We start from the raw sequence: 21,440 nt of genomic DNA, 5'->3' as shown, positions 1-21,440 counted from the left end.
TCATTCTTAGTAGATTATGCTTATTTGTTGGTGCATGGTATTTGAAGAGAATCCCAGCCTTTTTTCTTTCTTCAAAGGAAGACTTTAGTTCTCATGGGTTTTGGAGAAAAGCTAGAAACGTGTCCCCAGGTCAGTCTAAGACCTCAAACACCAGATGCTAAATAAAAAGATCCCCCAGTGTATTTTTATCTGTGATTTGAAGAAGCCATTCTTGTTTTCAGGGATGGAGGGACTGATTCATGAGTTTTGAACTCTAGGGGTTGGCAGTGCAGTATGCAGATTGATAGTCTCTCCCCCAGCTTCCAGGAGTCTAGACGGAGACCAGGATCCTATAAAAGACATGAAGCTGTGTCCTCATCCTGATGTTCCTATCTCCTCCTGCTGGGATTCTGCTCTGCTAACAGCCACACCCTCATGCTGGGATCCTGTCTTCCTTCCCTGTCCCTCCTCCCCTTCTGCTAACATCCTCATCCTGGGAGACCCTTCCCAAACTCAGGGTAATCAGAAGAGTAACCCACCAGCTCTGCCTCACTAGCTGCACAAGTGTGTCAGCTTGAGTGGTTCCCTGGCCAGCACAGTTCGCATTGTGGCAGAGCCAGACTGTGCAGCTTCCTGGAGTAAGTGGCACCCTCTGTAGCCACATCTATCTGGGCAGTGGGGGCCTGGGTGTTGCAGAGAGCCATGTGCACCCAGGCTTGATTGAATAGCTATTTCATAGTATTTCATGGGCCACAATGGGGAGGGGCTCAGGTGATGGTAGATGGTCTGTGGTCCAGGAGTTTGAGACCCCTGGTTTAGTTGTTACGTTTCTGCTCTGCCTCCGAGACAGAGCCTGCTTCATGCAGCCCTATTGCTCCAAGTCAGGTTCAGCAACAGGGACAGAATTAGGCTGTTCCTACACTTGCTTGAGAAACCTTTTTGTTGTTCATGGGTACTCAGCCCGCTTTCCACCTGGTGAACCATGGTTTTGCCACAGCAAATGCATGTGTGAACGCTGTTTTTACAGCAGGAGTGCTCTCTTGCTGACAAAGCTGAACTCACTGGGAATAGAAGCATTTTGTTGGCAAAAATGCTGACAAACAGCTTCACACAGGCTGACTTTTAGAAACAGGGCTGTGTCGCTGTAGCCTTGTTGCCAAAAGCTACATACCCAGAGTCTCTGTCACTCATTTGCATGAAGGTATGTGCCTGGTCCCACCCTTTTAACATCTCTCCACAGACACACCCACACCCAGACTCTCTTACCCCCACCCCTCCTCGGGTGATCTGTTTTCTGCTTCCAGCTGCGCCTAGGCAGCAGACGTGTTTGAGTTAGTGTGTTCTCCATGTATTTTTTGCTCCCCAATATTTTGTGGTGAGGGAGCCAAGAAATCTGCAGAAAGTATGAATTCCATGCAGGGTGCAGAATTCCAGGAGTAATCTTCATCTGGTTTTTATTCTGACCCCTTTCTGCTCTTTGTGTCATGGACTTTAAATAGAACATGAACTAAGTAATCTTTGAGTTGAACTTTAATACTGCGTCACTTGACTGGGTCTGAAATTTAGTAGAACAAGTTCCCTTATCTTTTGTTGCTGTTAATTAATTATATCACTCCTTTAATATATTGGAACATCCAGCTCTTCAAAACTTGTGATTTTTCTAATAATTGTACTCATTATTTATAAAAAGAGTCTGACATATGCTAGTCTGAGGTCTCAGGTACCTGGATAAGATAAAAAAAAAACTTATGTTTATGTGCCCTATGTGACTGAGTATTACTTATTGTGGAGTAATCACTATTAAATTGTTAATCGCTTTTCTGTGAGATAAAAAGAATATAATTTAGGAGTAAGTCTCCTTGAAGACTTCAAAATGTATTTGATAATTTAGTTGACAAATATCTGTCAGATGTTACTAATATTTTCTCCAAATATTATTTCAAGTACACACCACTTTCTTTTTCACTCTTGCTTTTGTTTCATGTTCTTTTATGCTTCATTTAGCTTCATTCTAGCAGCGCCTCCTGTGCGATAAAACACTAGATAGAGAATTTTCTGAACTTTTGGCCTTCACTTTTTGGTAGAACGATTTCAAGCTTTTTGCAAACTGTTTTTCTCCTCACAGTCCAGAAGCACAAGACAATTACATCTACCGTTCCAAGCACTTCAGACATCTGTCTTCTAATTGCAAAATTAAAATTTTAATCAACACTTAGTTGGAATCCTCTTGCCGAACATCTGCTTCTCATCAGAGTCACTAGCGCCTCTTGACCTCCAGTGAGCTTAGGGCACTCATGCCACATAGAACAGTGCAGCACTACAGCTTTAGAGTTTGACATTGCTGTCACTGAAGTAATTGGCGAAATTCCCACTGGCATTAATGGGTAGGGTCGGGCCCCTTATTCATCCTTTGCTTGTGGATATTTGAAGGGACTTCTCAATGGAAATGCCTGGTCAGGCATCTTGCTTTCAGTTGGAGCCTGACTGTATCATTTAGGGCTAACTTGTCCATTTTGACTCCTTAGTTTGTCGCCCTAACTTGTTTACTGACACCTATCCTAATAGCTTTTTACCTTAAAGGGAATAGTGATTTATTTCCCTGAGTGGAGAAGCCTTCAAATTCACATGGCAATAATAATAATGAAAAACAAGCATTCATCAGTCATTCACGCTTATATATGAAGGCAGAGTTTGTGTTATAATATGTATGTATTTTTTATTTTAAAAATCAATAGACTGTGATGTGGTTATTTGCATTTCATTTACTGCACAGAAGCAAGGTTGTGAGTTCAGTTTTTGTGTAAATTCAGTCTCAGAGAATGGGAAGCATAATACCAGATACTGTTTGAGTGACAGGAAAACTATAACAGTAGACTACTTAAAGAAGTTAATATTCAGTCCATTAGTCTAATTAAAAAAAAATCCGAAAATGAATAATATAAATGATGTTTTATATGTAGTTTGAAGTCAGGGGCTGCATTTTTCTCATCTTTCATCTTGGTTCTTTTGTACTGCAAGACACCTAGGCCAGAATTTTCAACTCTGAAAGCTTAAAATCAAGGATCTAAATCATGTGGGGAATCTTATTTTCATGTCAGGGGCCACTGACCCATAGACAAATTGCTTGCCACACGAGCGAGAAACTAACACTGGTGCAGTCCCGGACTGAAAAAATAATAATAAAAAAAAAGTGATACTCACTTCAGTCCCCTCACACACAAGCCCTACGGACAGGGGGCCAGGTCAAATATATTTTGTGGAGCCACCTTTAGGCTCTGGGTGGGACGAGAGTGTAGGATGGTCTGCTGATGGGATGTGTGGGCGAGAGCAGGGTACAGAGAATGCTTGGGGTGGGGGTGGGGATGGGAGAAAGGGTGCAGGAAGATTTGGGGTACTGGGTGTGGGAGAGAGAAGTCAGTGGGGTGAAGGTTCTGGAAGGGAGGGTGCAGGAGCAGGGTGCAGTGGGGAGCTGGGGTGGGACGGAGGGGGGTTGGGAGTGGGGGTCTGGGAAGGAGGGGGGTGCAGGAGCCAGCTGAAGGCTTGGGGTCTGGGCCACAGTGGTGCAGCTTACATTGGCAGCACCCCGGATGCACACAGCTCTGCACCCTCCCCCCACTGCTCCCAGGCACAGCCCTGTGCTGCTCTGATTGGTTGGGATTGGCTGGGAGAATGGCAGCAAGTGGCAGCAGCACCCCGACAGAGCCCCTTGTTTGGATCCAGCCCTGGCTTGCTTGATCTGGTCTTCAAAGTTCAGGGCTCCCTACCCTAGCACAGGCCAAATGGATCCAGGCAAGCAGTGGTCTGGATCCAGATTGCGGGCTGGAGGTTTCCCACCCCTCATCTAAACTCATATTTAAACAATGAAGACTAATGAAAAAGTCTTCATTTTTTAGTTAGTGGTTGTGGGATGTCAATGGAATTTGTGCACAGTTCTGAAAATAAGTCCTTGGCAGTCTCTGACTGTGCTCCTGGGCATTACAATACCTGTAATTATGGGTCAGTTTTGGACATATTATATATGGGGTTTGGTTGGCAGTAAAATGGCTGTGAGCATACCTTTGTAGTTTGAAATCTATTTGCTTTGTCTGGGTAATAAGCTCTCCGTGGGGGAGTGAATGATTCTCTGCACCTCAAACAAAATCCCACTTTGTCATCTGACAACATATTTGTTTCTTTTCCTTTCTAAATAATTCATTACAGTGACCAGATTTCCATTAGTAATAGTCACATTTGTCATATGGGTTCTTCATAGGGAAGTCAGGATGCACATGGGCTATGTCTACACTAGAGGGTTTTGTCAACAAAACTGGTGTTTTGTTGACAAAACCCTGTGAGCGTCCAGATTCCCAAGGGCATTCCGTTGACAGTAAATTGACAGAATGCAGCTCTTTTGTTGACAGCGGTATCCCTCTCGTTGACAGCGGTATCCCTCTCCCCGTGAGGCATGATGACATCTGTTGACAGAAAACTGGTGTGGACATTCTGGGGGGCCCTCTGCTCACAGACAGGGCTTCCGGATACCGGGCACCCCTTCTGCTATGCTTCCAGTTGTTTACCTCGATTCTGCTATGTCCTTGTTAGCTGTAGAGATGACCAGGACTTTGATATTTAGAGTGTAACTCTAGTTACATTGTATTTTAGCTTGCTTTGCCTCATCCTATGAATCTTTTTGTGTTTCTACCTGACTTTCAGCTTTAATGGCCTGTCTCTCTGCAGTGAAAACCAGTGCTGAATGTGTCTCCAATTTTGCTTCTATATTAGATAGGGTACACTGTGCAATGTTGTCCATCAACCACTTACCTGAAGATGTCTGTGGCAGGGAATATGCCCTCTTAGAAATGCCTAGTATGCTTTTTGGCACTATTACATAATAAATAGCAATCTGAAAGATTTCACCTTCAGGAGCGTACTGCCTTTATGTAGTGTGCTTGAAACTCAGCTCAGTACCATTGGAAGGGACAGGCATCACATACAGAATCAGCCATCACTATGGATGCAATTTTGTCATGGTAAAATAAAACAAAATTTATGGCAAAATCATGGAAAAAATAGATAATTTGCAGAATAGTTCCAGCAACATTGTGCACACTGCTAGTTAGTTCGCTTTAATCAAATATTCCTTTTAGAAAAAAGACTTGATCAAATCATACGGACAAAGTGTTAATAGGCTGCAGCTGATCAAAATGAAGGAACTTTTAATGTATGGTAGCCAGTGAAAGTGAATGAATAGACTGTTAATATGGAACCTGCTGCCACACATTAACAGCTTTATTTCACTTTGATCTAGTCCTGTTTCAGAGGGGACTAGATCACAGCAAATTAAAGAACTGTGAATTCATGACAACTGATCAAAGGAAACAGACTGGTTAATGTGCATCAGCAGGGCCTGTATAAATGGCCAATGTCATGATTTCATGACAGTGGAAAGTGCTGTGACATAATTATATGTTTAATAATCAGTACCACCTCTTCTGAGTTTTCATTACAGGATTTCTGTTTGAATACTGGGCATACCACTTTTGTTTAGATTGTAAGATCTGGCAAGGTCACATAAAAATATGGGTGCTAGTACAGATGCTGCTCAAATAGATAGTAAAGAGCTGCAATTAAACTAACCAAAAAACTCCAGGGACATCTGGTAGGTGAAGTAACATCTTCTGTTGGACCAATTTCTTTTGATGGAAGGGACAAGCTTTTTAACGTCACAGAATTGACAGCTCTGTGAAGCCCAACTGCGTATCACTTCACCAAGAGAAGTTGGTTCAATAAAAGGAGTTACCTGCCCTCTCTCCTCATATCCTGGGACCAGCATGTTTACAACAAGATTACAAAGCAAGTGTCAGAAATGACTGCCATGGAATGATGTCACAATAGGCAAGGTCCCATGGGGTCCATGAATTCTTCACACTTTTAGAGGAGGGGCACGTAATGAGGTGTGCATATACAGGGTCACGTGTGCTTTGTGAAAGATAATTAAATATTCAGATTCACAAGGCTGAGAGAGGGGAGAACAGGAGGATACCTGCATTAACTTATTGTGGATAGCATAGGTTTATCATTTTTGTTTTATTGCATTATGTAATGTAGTTGTGTGAAACTGCTGTAAAGACACCACAGGAATCATACAGTTCAAAAGCAGTAATTGGACAGTTATGGATGACATTTTATTTTTGTGTAACATACACATTGATTAGAGAGGAGAGGCTGTTGCTTTTTATATTTTGATGAAGAGTGTATTTTTTCTTCACAGAGATTATCACATCATAATATGCCTCTACAGTTATTATTTTAATGATGTTCCAGTTTCATTAATAGCATACATGACCCTGATGGATCAACAAATCCTCTCTAGCAGCAGCAACATGAGAAAGGGAACTTGGATTTGTGGAAAATTTGCCTCGGATTATGTTAGAATCCAAGCATTCTATATAGATAGGGCCCTAATTCATGATCCGCATAGGTCAATTTCATGGTCATAGGATTTGAAAAATTGTAAATTTCAGCTATTTAAATCTGAAATTTCATGGTGTAATTGTAGGGGTCCTGACCCAAAAAGGAGCTGAGGGGTTGCAGTATAGTCGCTCTTACTTTTGGCCTGCTGAAGAGTGCCAGCAGCAGCACAGAAGTAAGGGTGGCACGGTGTGGTATTGCCACCCTTCTGTGCTGCTGCTGGTGGGCACTGCCTTCTCAGATGGGTGCCAGGCTAACAGAAGTTGCTCTCCAGCCACTCCACTCTGAAAGCACAGCAGAATTAAGCAAAGCAGTACTGTGACCCCACTTTCCCCACTAAAATAACCTTGCAGCCCCTCAGGCAACTCCCTTTGTGGCCAGGACCCCAAGTTTGAGAAGTGCTGGTCTCCTCCCTGTGAAATCTGCATAATACAGAGTAAAGCACACAAAGAGACTACGTTTCACAGGAGGAGACAGTCAGTGATACATTTTTCATGGCCGTGATTTTGGTAGGGCCCTGTATTTAGGAAAGAACATGTGGACTTAAACTTACACAACTATTCCTTTACTAAGTACAATGGGGAAATTATCCTCAGATACTCTGCTACTGTTAGTGCCTCACATGTTGGATACATAAAATAAAGCTTTATTGTGCTGAGTGGCAGCTCAGGCAGCAGACAGGGGGACTAAGCATTTCCTTTTACCTCTCAGGCCCAGATTTTTCTGACAGAATGTAGTGTTGGCAGCACTCTACTCTACCTCAAAGCGAGCCTGGAAAGAGTATAGGCAGCTGGAAATGCCAGCTTTCAGCAGAAACAGCAGCTCGGCAAGCACCCATGTCAGAAATGTTCTGCACTTTTGTGCTGCCAGGTTCAGTGATGTAACAGAGTTGTATTTATGGTAGGACAAGTGTGTTCAGACTCTCAGTGTTTCAAGCTTTGAAGTGTTCAGAGGCTGTAGCAGCTTCTAGCATCCATGGGACACGGCTGGATGCCTTGCAGGTAGTTTACAATAGTGTTATGCTTGATATACAGTATCACTGAATATCTTCATGTGAGTGAAGTAGTGGTTGATGGGGAGAACTTGCTAAGGTTTAGAATGTGCTTTGGTAGTGCTAAGGGCTTCTCTATTTTAGCTATCTAAAAACTAAAGCATATTTTTGATAAGTCATTTCACAAATTGCTAGAGGTAATTATTTTCCTTTTAAGAATTTAGTTTTTTGCAAGTTTGAAGCATGTCTCTCCTCTGATTTCACGATCGCTGTTTCATTTAAATACAGAAGAAACTATTTTTATAATTTAATAGCGAATGTGTGGGGAAAAAAATACAGCTTTGGCGAACATCAGGCACATAGTATGTGCGGACAATATGGGAAAGTTACTCTACTCGTATCTTTTGATAAGCCTTGTTCCTTGTCTCTCCTGTGGTGTGGCATGCCAAAGCTATACTTTTCTTAACCAGAAACTGTCCATTTATTTTTATTTATGTCTAGTTAAAAAATCTTTCTGATGGGGAAAGTCAAAATGCAGACTTGAGGTAAGGGCCTAAATTGCCTCTCATTGAAATCAGTATTTTGGCATTGATGTCATTGGAGCTGTTGGATCAGGTCCAAACAGACTTCTATAACTCACACTGACACCTACAGGGCATTTTATTTAAAAAAAAAAAGAGAGAGTGAGTTTCATGGGGGTCTCTGGTTCTGCTAACACCTGGAGGATATGTGTACTTAACTGCTAATAAGTGTTTTAATGTTAGTTGCTTGAATATATACATCGTCTGTAATAGGAAAGTATAGGTTTCTTAAAAGCATGAGATGGAGGAGACTTGTAGGTGACCTGTGGTCCACCTGGAGTACAAGACTTTAAGTTAAGTAAGTCAGTGCTGATTGGATTTTGTATTTTGGGAAGGTTGTGTTAGTTCTGAAGACTTAAAGTGTATCACTGTGATTGTATTTGGAGTTTAAATATAGAGTACTTTGACCGCCACCTCACTGCCCACAATAAAGTGTTATGGTCATCCATTAGTTATAAAGATTTCATGTTAACTTGTAAGCCAGGCTTATGAAGATGTGTTTTAGAGTCACACTGCCCCCAGAACAATTTGGAGCAGTTGAAGAAGTAAAGAGGTATAAGGATGAAGGATTCCAATTTTGGTTACTTCTCCATTGTTTCTATACCCAGGTTGATGTGCTGCATTGGCTGCTACTTTCTGTGCTTTGGAATTGGACATTTCATATTCACTATAGAATGTGGATTTTGACATGTACAACAGCTTTGATGGAGTTGCTGTTTGTCATTAATTTTCCATCTGTTATTGAATTAATTTGTGTAGAATGCAAGCAAGATTTTCCCCATGGTAAATTGTTTAGTTAGGAATGATTTGTTTGTAAAATCCCCAGTGGTGCAGACTTTTGCTGTCTCAATTTTAATTATTTATTCATTTATTTATTTTGTAAACTGGAGTTTAACTATAAAACTTGGTCTTAATTGTTGATGTCTGTGCTAGTCTCAATCATGCTCCTGTTTTATTCTCTGAAACTGGGGAAAAATGTGAACTATTGTTGGGAGAAGACTATTTTTTAGAAACACATTGGTGATGTAGAAGTTGTGCAACTTTAATGTTAAGAATTTGTTTTGTCTGAGAAATACTAAGAACCTCTCTAAAATATGTAGGTTCCTGTGTTCTTCAGTTTATTCACCACACATAGGATATAAAAGTTGTGTCTAGATTTGCTCCACAACTTGTATTTTAGTAGTGACAGGTAACTGCTTTCCTGGAGCCCAGGAATGTCCTTTAGTACATGTAATTGGACATAAAATCAGGTACACTACAAGCTTCGTTATCCAGCAGTTCAGTATCTGGAAAATTCAGTAAACTGGCATGTGCCTTAGAAGGCAATACAATTCCTGCTTCAGTAAACTGTAATAATTCCAATAGCTGTCTGGTATCATTTCCCACTGTTTGCGGAAGTTGTCTTTGTTTGATGGCCCTGAGGCAGTAGAGGAGCAGTAAATTATGGTACTTTTCACAGAAATAGTGTTAAAAGGTATGGTGTTAAGTAAAGTTATTTCATTTCCTAAATATTTTTGAATTTGATGAAAAAGCTTGAGTAATTGGCACATTTGATAAATGGGCAACTCCCTGACAGATAACAAAGCTTGTACTGTATTTATCAGTGAAATAATTCATTTTGAATTTGAACTTTTTCTTTCAGTGATTATTCAGAACTCACACTGTTACTGATTTTTCAACTAAAGGGTGGAAATAAAAGTGATTTGCCTTTCATGCTTCTGTCTTTTTCCTATTGTGGTTTTCTTAGTTGTTTCAATATTGTTTCTGGTTTACCCGATAATGGACAGATTGAATTAGTCAAACCTGCTTCGTTGAACACTGTGGCCTGATCCTTCTTCCATTGAATCCAGTGATAATTTGGCACTGATTTCATCTGAAGTAAAGTTAGAACTTTCCTTTTTTGGGGACTAGTTTATATTTAGTCCTGTTATCTCTTTTGCTCCTGTAACTGTTGCATATGTGTTTCTAATTGGTGTTATCTAAATATGTTGATGTTAGCATCTGTTATACTGCATGCTTAATAATTGTTTATTATGTGCTTGTTTATTCATTGATTGTAGTTTTTCCTTATCAAATTGAGGTCTGTGCCAATGTCACTTTTGTTACCCTAAGATCAGTAAAATCTTAATTGAACCAGAAGTTCCCTCCACGTTTGTTGTATGGTATTAAAAGCAGCCCGTTCCATTGGCCAGAAAAGAAACCAGCAACCCCATTGTAGGTGTTATTAAAAAAATTATGGTTAAAAGATAGGTTTGGGGGGAGGAAACCGTCGTTCTGGAATTACGTAATGAACTGTGCGCTGTCCATTTTAGTACCTTATTAGATTTTTTTCTTTCTTTTTTTTTTTTTTTTTTTTTTTGGAGAAAATGTCAACCACAGATATACTTAGAAGTGGTCTGGTCTAAATGGAGGTATTCCTCCCAGAATGGGGAATCTTGTGTGAAGTTTACAAAAGCACGTAAAAGCGATTTAGGGAATATTCTTAAGATTTATGTGACTCTTCATGCAGCAGTAAGAGATCATGCCAGTGGCCTAGCTGGACTGTTCTGTACTACTGATGTTAGCAGAATTACATTTAGGATCTTGCTTTGTTTTGTAGTGTCTGTTAGTAGTAAAGCTGAGAAATATTTTGAATTAACCAAAAGAGTAGTAATGAAACAAATGGAGACAAAACACATGCCAAGATTATTTTTGTTCCTTAACTCCAGTAGCTACCCACGGACACACATGCACAATCTGAAAAAATCTATGCATTAGCAGCTTGTTTAGAAAAAGCCATATGCTTCCCTACTGTCAATCTCCAAATGATGTAAAATTATCATTAGAGCTGAATTAAAGTACACAGTTAAAAATCCAGAAGTATATCCTATTGCTACTGTTCTAATATTGGCAGCTGCATGCATCACTTGTGAACAATTGTAACACTCTTTCAGAGTTACTACCTAAACAAAAAGCAGTCAAGTAGCACTTTAAAGACTAGCAAAATGGTTTATTAGGTGAGCTTTCGTGGGACAGACCCACTTCTTCAGACCATAGCCAGACCAGAACAGACTCAGGCTATGTCTACACGTGAAGCCTACATCGAAATAGGCTATTTCGATGAATAACGTCTACACGTCCTCCAGGGCTGGCAACGTCGACGTTCAACATCGACGTTGCACAGCACCACATTGAAATAGGCACTGCGAGGGAACGTCTACACGCCAAAGTAGCACACATCGAAATAAGGGTGCCAGGCACAGCTGCAGACAGAGTCACAGGGCGGACTCAACAGCAAGCCGCTCCCTTAAAGGGCCCCTCCCAGACACACTTGCACTAAACAACACAAGATCCACAGAGCCGACAACTGGTTGCAGACCCTGTGCATGCAAAGCCCTGGGCTAAGGGCTGCTGAACACGGTGACCATAGAGCCCCGCAGGGACTGGAGAGAGAGCGTCTCTCAACCCCTCAGCTGATGGCCGCCATGGCGGACCCCGCTATTTCGATGTTGTGGGACGTAGATCGGCTACACGTGCCCTACTTCGATGTTAACATCGAAATAGCGCCCAACACGTGTAGCCGTGACGGGCGCTATTTCGAAGTTAGTGCCGCTACTTCGAAGTAGCGTGCACATGTAGACACGGTTCCAATATTTAAGGCACAGAGAACCAAAAACAGTAAGCAAGGAGGACAAATCAGAAAAAGATAATCAAGGTGAGCAAATCAGAGAGTGGAGGGGTGGGGAGGAAGGTCAAGAATTAGATTGAGCCTGTGTTCTTGGTAGAAGCTACAGAATAAAACAACTTGTTTGTGGAGTTTGTATTCTGTCAACACCCTGATTGCAAATCCCCTGCCCCAAACCCACATGTAAGCGAAACTAGCAGTCCTATTCATATATGGATTAGAAATCTCAATTCAGTTAGATTGCTGGTGCAACAGCCTCATTAGCCAACTATTTCAGTAACTATGACTGTAGTTGATGAGACATGAGGTTGGAAAAATGTTAAGACTTAGACAACTAGGTGCAAAAGTATATGTGACTGTGTACCTTAGAAGAACACAGTCATTTGGAAAATCATACTTCTATCTGAATTATTTTACTTCCATTTTTAACAACAGCATCTAAATACTATAACTGAAAGGGACTAATCAAAAATAGTTTAATGTGTTTTTCCGCATTTATTTCCTTTGTAGGTTTGTCAGTTTGGTGTTGTTGGTTTCATTGTTTATCTTGGGTAGCCAGTCAGGGTGAAATTCTCATCTGTGTTGAGGTCCAGCAGAAGACTTGTTCTACTTGAGTCTCAGTTCATGTCTCACAATAGGTTTTACAGAAGAGTTAAGTGTCTCATGTGCAGTATGTGAATGAATCATCCTTAGTTACTTTCCTCTGTTTTGTGTGGATCTTTTTAACACACAGTATCAGTGTGTGATTGTGAAACAAAATACTACAACAATGGCAAAGAGGACTCAGAGTCAGGGGAAGTACCCGCAAGAACTTCATGTATATGTCTCTGTGGGTATTCCACTGACCATATGCACTTGTGCTCTCTGGTCTGGAGATCATAAATGTCAGCATTTGCAGTTCTACGTTTGTGCAGAGAAGGGCTTGTGCACACAAGTGAAGGTATATAAAGAGGTGCAACCCTAAGCAGTATTAGATTTTAGCACAAATTTCGGATGGGATTATCGTAAAGGATATGATTTCTGTTCAGTTGCTACATATGTTTACTCATCTTATGTCAGCAATGTTAACATTCCATGTACAGGTTGAACCTCTGTAGTCTGGATCTCTCTGGTCTGGCAACATCCATGATCCAGCATGATTTTAGTTACTAGATGTTCATTTATCATAGGTGTGGCCAAGTTTTCCATGGTCCCATAACATTGTTTACAGCTACTAGTCGTGGCTGTCAGTGTTCTGTGCTGTTACTTAGCTCTAATTTATCTTCTCAGTGGCCAGAAAGCAGTGGAAATGTTGGTAATGCTGCTAGACAGTATTGACCTCCTGTGGTTTCGAGAATTCTCTGGTTTGGCATCAGTCAGATCCCTAGGGTGCCAGACTAGAGAGTTTCAATCTGTACCATCTATTGCTCACTAGACTGTAACAGAGCATTATTTCAACCAGACTTATAATTATGTTACTACTTGAAAACAATGGAAGGCCACATTTTGTAAAGTAATAACTTAATGTAGTGTTTCCCGAAGGGTGGTACGTGAAAGGATTTCAAGGGGTACACGGCAGAAAATAAATGACTTAAAAATCAGGAGATAAGCACTGGGGCGGGCTGGGAAAGGGACCACACCAATAAGGCCGAAGTCCTGAAAGGGTACACAAACGTTTTAAGTTTGGGAAAGACTGTAATGGATGCTTCTAGTCCAGCAGTTAGTACGTAGTATCTTTTTCTAGTGATGTCTTGTGAAGTCAGTTAGTTCCTGGTAGAAGGATTGCCTACCTGTTCTTATTCAGTATTCATTGCCATACAGCTTGCATGCTATGTCAGGCTACTTCAGTGATATGAGACAGTACTGCTCTCATCGGCGTAGCTTGAAGCCTACACGTTGCTCCCAGCTCTTGCTGATTGAGACTGCAATGAAGTGAACATTAACCCTAAGGCTGTCATGCCAATCTTACTTTGTTTGTTAATGTGTAAGGCTCAGAGCTGTGGAATCTTTTACTAATCTATTGTCTTTCGCTTCCACTACTGTCATGTGGTTTGACTTGGATAACATTTGTGTATCCTGTCATGTCAGTAAAGTATCACTTGATTAACTTAAATTGACTGGCATAGGTTCACTAGAAGCAGGTTTTGCTAACAGGTTATATTCTGGTCCTAGTGGTGTCACTGCATTTCTAGCAGAATACAATTTAACCTCCTTGACTTCAGCTAGGATAATCTTCTGGAACCAGGAGACACAGTTGGTCCTGAGTACAGTGACTGAAGAAGCCTACATGTAAAAACTCCATAACTATGCTCAATAATTCTTAGGGTTCTTGGGTATGGAATAGCTTTCTATTTCACCCTGAAAAGGAATCCATCCTAAGAGAATTAGGGGGACAAATTGTGTTCTGCCTGGATGTGCTGGGCCATCAGTACGTTAGCAGTGAAGATTTCATCTCAGGCTATCCACAGTCTTCCAAGCTAGTTTTTAATCCAAAGGAAGTGATTTGTGTTTGGATGAGTGTTGTTCAAGTAATGAAGTGTTGTGCTAGAGATATTCTAGCATTATGCTGATAAAAGTGGACATTTTTGCAAAGCCAATAAATTTAAGCTGTCAGGATGATTTAAAAAAAAAACAAAACTAAAACTAAAACAAAAACACACCATGGAAGTGATCACAGAATGCGAGAGTAAGGCAGCAGATTTCTTCTGCTTGTTCATTATGAAGCAGTCTTTCTGAGGTGTGCAATAAAAGGCTGAGTCTTGCTTGAATTATTTGCTGTATCATTGACACCAGCTGGCCCACTTATGTGAACAGAGTATTTTTCTGACCAGTGAAAGCACTCTCTTTTCAGCTGATCATTTTTCCCCTGTAGGTTTGTCTACCTGGTCCCAGCATTCCAGATCTCGACACCGGAGGAATTCATGCTCGAGACATGAAGACAGAAAACCTTCTGAGGTATTTCTGAACTTGCACTTGCATTTTGCTATCTCTCTCTAGTAAAACACACATTCCTTGTTAAAGAATGGATTTCTTCCTAATCATATTTTCTTTCCTTTTCTGCTCTGTCTCAGCTGGCACCCAGCAACCTTTCCTCTGTCCAGGAGATCAGGGAATTCAGCTGCTGCCACAGTCACTGCCAGCACCAAGTTAGTTTGTAGCCATGACTATTGGGCTAGTTCGGCACCTGCCCAACATAGCTCTGAAACTTTTTCTTCCTTTTTTTTTCTCTTTTAGTGGCTTGGGTTCTTTGTTCTTGATTTATGGTGAACAGTAAAAGTTTATTTTCAGTAGTTTCATAGCCTTTATTTGGCCTTAATTATAGTTTTTATTTGTTAATAGACTTGTCAAACCTGGCATCTGTCTCTTTTAAGCTTCATATATAGTGCTTTGAGGAGTTCAAATCAAAGAAGGAAATGTAAATCAATTTGAACTTCTCGGGTGGGTCAGCTGTAAGCACCAAATGCATATAACTCGCTGCTTCAAAGTTTGCAGATGCTCTTGCCTGAGCTGGTCTGAGAAAATAATGATTGTGGTTGAAAAAAAGTATTAGCTTCAGAAGGTAAAACATTTCTTGGGTTCAGTCACTTCCACTGTGTCAGCCACTTTAAAGGCTTTAGTGACTGATGTTGGGGGAGAGGTATATTTAGCTAGATTTCATGAGGACAGTGTATTTCCATTGTCCCAGGGGATTATCAGTATTTTCCTTGGGGGTGGGGAATAATGTACCTTGTTCAGTGTATTAAATATACCACTATAGAGCCGCTTGACAATCAAATAAATGTCCAGAGAGAACTTTATAAATGCTTGTCTGTCTTGGCCCAGTCCTATTTGTGTGGTAGTTCTTTCTCCCCTAATGCACACGTACTTACCTGTGTCTCCTTCCAGTATTCTGTTGTTTCCTCTCTTTGCCTTTTTTCCCCGGTCTGAGAGGTCTTTCTGATGCTTCCCCCAGTCACCTGTTTGTTCTTATTTTTTTGTATTGTCTCTGCCTGCAACAACATGTTATACTGATTCCAGTGTGTCAGCAGCTAAGTGACACTCACTAAACTTCCAAAGTGAAATCCTTGCATCATTTGAAGCCAGTGAGAGAACTCCCATTGACTTTGGCAAGGCCAGAGCTTTACCCCTTTTCTCTGAAGTGTCGTGTGTCAGTTCTTCAGAGATGATAATTTTGTGAATGTCTTTTGACTTCAAGCACATAGATTGCTTCAGAAATTAGCAGAGCAGCAAGGACAGCGAGTCTTGGAACTGGTTTTCTTGAAGGTCAAGTATTCCATTAACTGCTTCTTGTGTTGTAGCCCAAATAACTAGCCATGAGCTCTAAGACAGAAGAAAAATTTGTACGTTGTTTTTTTTCTCAAATCACTAGAGGTCTAAAACTCTGTGGCTGGCTGTTCTAGTTTACTGGGAGAGCAAGCTCGTTTTGTGGATTGTTTCATTTCTTCGTTGCAACCTCACAGGACTGATAATTTAGCATTTTTAAAAAAAATCTTTTGGTATTACATTACCTGTATTTAGCCTGCCTTTCTTTTCCTGTGAGTCTTAAAAATTAATACTTAGTTGTAGTGGAATTTGTGCATACAGGAATGCAGACTGACACCTCAAATTAAAAAAAAAATGCTTTCGGTGGATGTAGAGAGTTTGGAAAAATAAAAATAAGATGTTCCCCAGTGAGAAATCCAGGACATAAAAGACAAAATGAGGAGACTGGGGAGGAAGCATTTGTGCATAACATCTGGTCAGGCTTTTTATACTGTATTTTACTGCAAGATTTTTTCCTAATGAGCAGGCTGATGATTAGTTCCCTAAAACATAAAAATATAGATGATTTACTGTAATTTGAAGAGTTTTAGTGGCATATGAAAGAAGCCACTATCCCCAGGGAGGACAGCATTATGATTTGCATAACCACAGCGGACACACATACTTTGCAGATTTGTGTTATCCACAGCCACACATGACTTTTTTCAGAGTCTAACACACAGCAGCCAATGAGGAGGTTGGATTAGGGATTCAGAACTAGAGTAACAAGTGTGAACTAAATTTGCATAATTAGCAATGTTTGGAGAATGTAGGGACAGTATCTTGCCTTCCTGAAAATTTGACTGAAACTTCATAGCTATACAGTATGAAACTGGATGGATATGTCTTGCTAATTACACCTACTATAAAATGTTGAGTTTGGCTATGAACTTTTTTCATTGTTTTTCTGGCTGGTTCTGAGTGGGCCGATTCCCTTGCTCTGTTCGGCAAAGGGCTTGGTTTTGTTCTTGTTTTCATTGCTTGACTGCTTTAAAACCCCATGTTGCACGTCCATTCCTTTGCATGTCGATTTAGCTCGTGCAGCCAGAGAGTTGTTGCGATAAAAAGGGTGAAGTATTAATCATTACTATTATGTAGCACTTTTGGTTAGAGGAGAAAAGGTGCAGGGAGCACTGGAAGATGTGTAAGCAAATGCTGTCTTGCTGCTCTCACACCTGTGATGTCACTCTTTGGTTTCTGCTTCTCTCAGTGACCGTGTCAAGTTGAGCAGAATGGAGCTGCCACAGCAGCATACTCCTCACAGGGGTGAATCCATTTATATTTCTGCCTATGGGTTGTTAAAGCCAGCGTCCCCATTTGTTTATGGCTGGTAACCCCAAATTCAACAGAGATCCTGCAGGTTTTAGAGGCTGATGCTTTGAAAAGGCAAAGCAGAATTGTACCTATTACAGTGCAGATGGTAGATGAGCAGACACTATTGCTCAATGTGGAGATGCTCCAAGAGATCTATGTGAAGTTCATTTTATTTGACCTTAGGGTCATTAAAAAAAAAAAACAATTCAAGACAAGCTGCCTTGCTGAGAATTTGCTGTTGCAACTGGTCACATGAGAGTCGCACCTCAATTGCTACCACAGAGGAAGTTTAGAATTCTTTTGGGTTAGCCGGCGATCTCATAATTTGCAGAGCACAAGGCTCAGTTCTGCTCCTATTAAAGACAGCGGCAGTGTTGGTACAGCACTCACATGGAAGAGGATTGGGTTCATTGATATGTAATGCTGCAGTTCTGGTGTCTGAGCCTGAGAGGCTTTGAATGCCTGCAATTCTCATTAAAGTTAAAAAGTTACAGGTGGGGGCCACTGTTCATGCCTGTGCCTTATACACCATGGGAACATTAGGAGTCATAAAGCTATCAGCCTTGTGTCCATTGTATCTGTGTTCCCTTCTCTCTGCTCCCTGATGTGAAGCTAAATGACTGTCTTGCAATAAGCTGTTTGTGTTGATATAGTGACCTCGTTATGCGCTGCTCCATGGTTACACTGGAGCTGTGAATCATAGAGTATAGCTATCAAATGTCAGTGTCTCTATTCTTTCTCTTGCTTGGTTCCTTTGCAGGTGTTCAGAACGGATTTGATCACTGCCATGAAGCTACCTGATTCCTACCAACTGAACCCTGAGGAGTACTATGTTCTGGCAGACCCCTGGAGGCAGGAGTGGGAAAAAGGGGTTCAGGTTCCAGTTAGCCCAGGGACCATCCCCGAACCAGTAGCCAGGTATAGTTTGGAGAAATATAAACAAACACATATATGCTTAGGCCATCAATTATATGTCTGGATACCCAGTCTCTAAATTTGTATTTAAGCATCTAGTTAGAAATGGCCTGATTTTCAGAGGCTGTGAACAAATCTTCTTCCTGTTGAAATCAGTGAGCGTTACAGGGGTCAGCACTATTGAAATTCTGGCCACTTCTTTTTAGGTTGCTGAATATGAATGTAGGATGCAAATTTGAATTACGGACATTGGAGAACACTGCTGGTTTGGATTTTGGCTTTATGAAGTCTTCTCATCTTTTTCTCTTTATTTATAAGTTTAATTGTTGTGCAACACTGCAATTAAATTTAAGAAGACCCTCATCTGGTTCAGCATCATAAATATGGGCACATAGCTAAGCTACATAAATGCGAGCTTTCACATTTGTTTCTGTAATTACTCCCCTCTTCTCTTCCTTTCATTTGAAACAAGATACAACATGTAAGTATGAGACTGTATGCTCTTTTGGGCAGGGACCTGTTGCAAACAGTTTTATTATGTAACGTAATATGATTGTACTCAGTCGTGGAATTGAACCCATTGTGCAAGCCATGGTACACACACACCCCCAGCCAAAAATAAGTCTTACCCAGAACTGCTGAATTCCATGAGAAGACAAAATAGGAGTGTGTGTGGAAAAGCAAGAACTGTCAGATACCATTTTTAGAAGAATACATTCTGAACCCAAACGCAACCATGGACCAAAAAGGTACTCAAAATTGATATATGTGCCTTCTGGAGAAGCAGGCCAGACCCACCTGTTCCCCATGAACCTATTACAATATCTGTCTCTCTGTCATCCATTGGGTGTGTTGTGAGGCATGAGGCTGAAGACCAAGTGTTTGCAACCATATATATGGTGCACCAGTAGCTTACTAGTGAAGAGCTTATTGCAGTTAGAGCCTTAATGGAAAAATGTTAAACAGTTTTGGGAGGTTTATGTAATATAGCCTCCCACTATGAAAAGTAGTTCATAGGGTAAAAGTTCTGTTCTTTTAGATATAGTTAAACAAATAACAAGACTATCCACAGTTACCTTAGCTAGGATAACATTTTATAAGGGTCATAAATCCTTACATCTCAGGACCTGAACTAACTACTTACTGCCTGAGTCAGGAAGAAACTTCCCCTGTGGGTAGGGTTAGTGTGTAATTATCTATACTGTGGTTTTATACTAACATGCTGGCAACTGTAGGGAGACAGCATTCTGGGCCAGTCCATTAAGAGACAGGGGAATTTGGGGCAATTGAAAACTTCCACTGTTTCCCTGTGCCAGCACTTTTGCTTTTCTTTCCCTTTCTGTGGGGACGGTGAAGTCTTGCTGCAAAATTTAATTTCCCTGCTATGTGTGGCTATGCTTAGTTTTTATAATTTTCTGATCACATACTATATAAATTCACCAGAGCTGGAAGATCCTAGTACATCTGCCCTCCGCCTTTCTTTTCTTCTCTCACCTCTTCTTACAGGGAAGAGTAGAGTAATTTGTTTTTCTCCACCTCTGCTCCCATGAGGATTGTAGAAGGATCTATTTGCCCCCTCTTCTGGCTGCCCCTTGTGTGTAAGCAACAGATTATGGTTTGGTTGGAGGAAGAGAGCAAGTGAACTGATGATGTTGACTAGCAGTTGATGTAGAGAAGGAGGAAATACAACATATTTTACAGAGAAATTATTCTTCTTGTGACAGTGCCCAGAAGTGAACTTTGTAGGAGGAAATAAAAGAGAGAGTTGCTGCCGTGATATACCCAGTTAGACTAACAAACAGGCTGACAGCAATATGCCCATGGGGTGACTCGCTGCTAGCATGTGTTCAGACTGATGACTCGAATGTTTTTGTGTGTACAGTCATTTCTATTTTGCTACTTTACATTACGAAGAGGATAAAAATTGACTTTTGCAGGTCCTGCGAGGATGACATTTTGGAAGCCCAACTATCTGTTGTAGTCTCTTTGTTCAGTACTGGTTATTATGCTCTGCCATCACTGTGGCATACAGCATGGCTCTATTTGGGGCTACATGAGCAGGGTGCTGCCTAAACAGCTATCCTGTCCCCAACAGTAGGGGACTTAGTGTACAGGAGATTTGGAGAGCAGTGGTCAGGCTAAAAGAGTTGCCTTGTGAGATGTCGTATATAATGTTGCGTTACAGGATTATTCAGTGTACAGTAAACCATGAAAATGCACGATTTCGAGTTGCGCTTAACTCGCATTAACACAAGTTAAGCGCAACTCAAAATCACGCTCACCCTGGCTCATCCCCAACACCCCCCCACCTTGCAGCCCTGGTTCACACCTCTCCCCCTCCAGCTCTGGCTCACCATCCCTGTCCGTGGCTCTGGCTCAACCCCACCTGGTCTGGGCTCAACCCCACCCCTACCCCCTGCACAGCTCCAGCTCAACCCCCCTACAGCCTGGCTCACCACCCAAGCATGGCTCTGACTCACCATCACCGCGTGTGTCTCCAGCTCAATCCCCTGCCCTGGTCAACCCCCCACGCATGGCTCTGGCTCAACTCCACCCCTTGCAGCCCTAACCTCTCCCCCCAAGGCTTAAAGCCTCTGTCCCCCTCCCACAGCCCTAACCCACTGCCAGACTTAACCCTCCCCAACTGCCCCCCCCCCAATCCCAGAACTTACCTTTCAAAAGGAGCTCCAGGTGCTCCTGCTACTTCCCGGCTGCAAAATGTGTGTTCCACGGGGGAAAAACCTGCCTCTCAACTTAAGCAAAGCACAAGTTACATGAAGGTGCATGGGAACAGAACTCTCGAGGGAGTACTGTATAGTATAGCCAGGGCTGGCTCAAGATATCTAGGACCATTCACATACTGACTGATACTTCACCTGCTGAAAAGCACAAGATCCATTGTATGATTTTTTTCTCCCACATTCTGCTTCAGCGCCCTGATGTACCAGAATTGGTTTGGTACCACTGCAGAGGTTGGAACCAATAAATGTGACCAGAACTGGATGTGTATAGATATAGGGATAGTGGCTCAAGGTTTTTTATTAAACAGGAGGGAACATGCGCTGTGTGCCAGCTAAGCCACAGTAGAATAAAGGACATCTTATTTCCCCCATGGAGCTCTATCATGAAGTAGTTTATCCTCCACACCTTGAGGAATTGGAGCATGATAGAAGTAAACCTCACACTAGCATTGTTGAAGCTTCCATGACCTAAGGAACCAGCTGGAGGCTGGGTGCATTGCCTGGACTTGATCCAGACAGAAGTG

At 41.5% G+C, this 21,440-nt stretch overlaps 1 protein-coding gene across 5 annotated transcripts in view; it reads left to right on the top strand.

The window, feature by feature from the left end:
• The window catches only part of JADE1 (jade family PHD finger 1), a 144,157-nt gene that overhangs the window by 91,057 nt on the left and 31,660 nt on the right, over window positions 1–21,440 (top strand). For 4 of the 5 annotated variants that reach the window (XM_074993305.1, XM_074993308.1, XM_074993307.1 and 1 more), the window contains 3 exons: window positions 14,517–14,599; window positions 14,716–14,790; window positions 18,021–18,178. In XM_074993305.1, the coding sequence (XP_074849406.1) occupies window positions 14,517–14,599; window positions 14,716–14,790; window positions 18,021–18,178 (316 nt within the window). The remainder of the gene's footprint in view (window positions 1–14,516; window positions 14,600–14,715; window positions 14,791–18,020; window positions 18,179–21,440) is intronic. The other variant, XM_074993306.1, reaches the window with a different exon arrangement.

This window comes from Carettochelys insculpta, chromosome 4, assembly GCF_033958435.1.
Source record: "Carettochelys insculpta isolate YL-2023 chromosome 4, ASM3395843v1, whole genome shotgun sequence".
NCBI classification, from domain to species: Eukaryota; Metazoa; Chordata; order Testudines; family Carettochelyidae; genus Carettochelys; species Carettochelys insculpta.
This window is presented reverse-complemented; position numbering and strand designations above follow the sequence as displayed.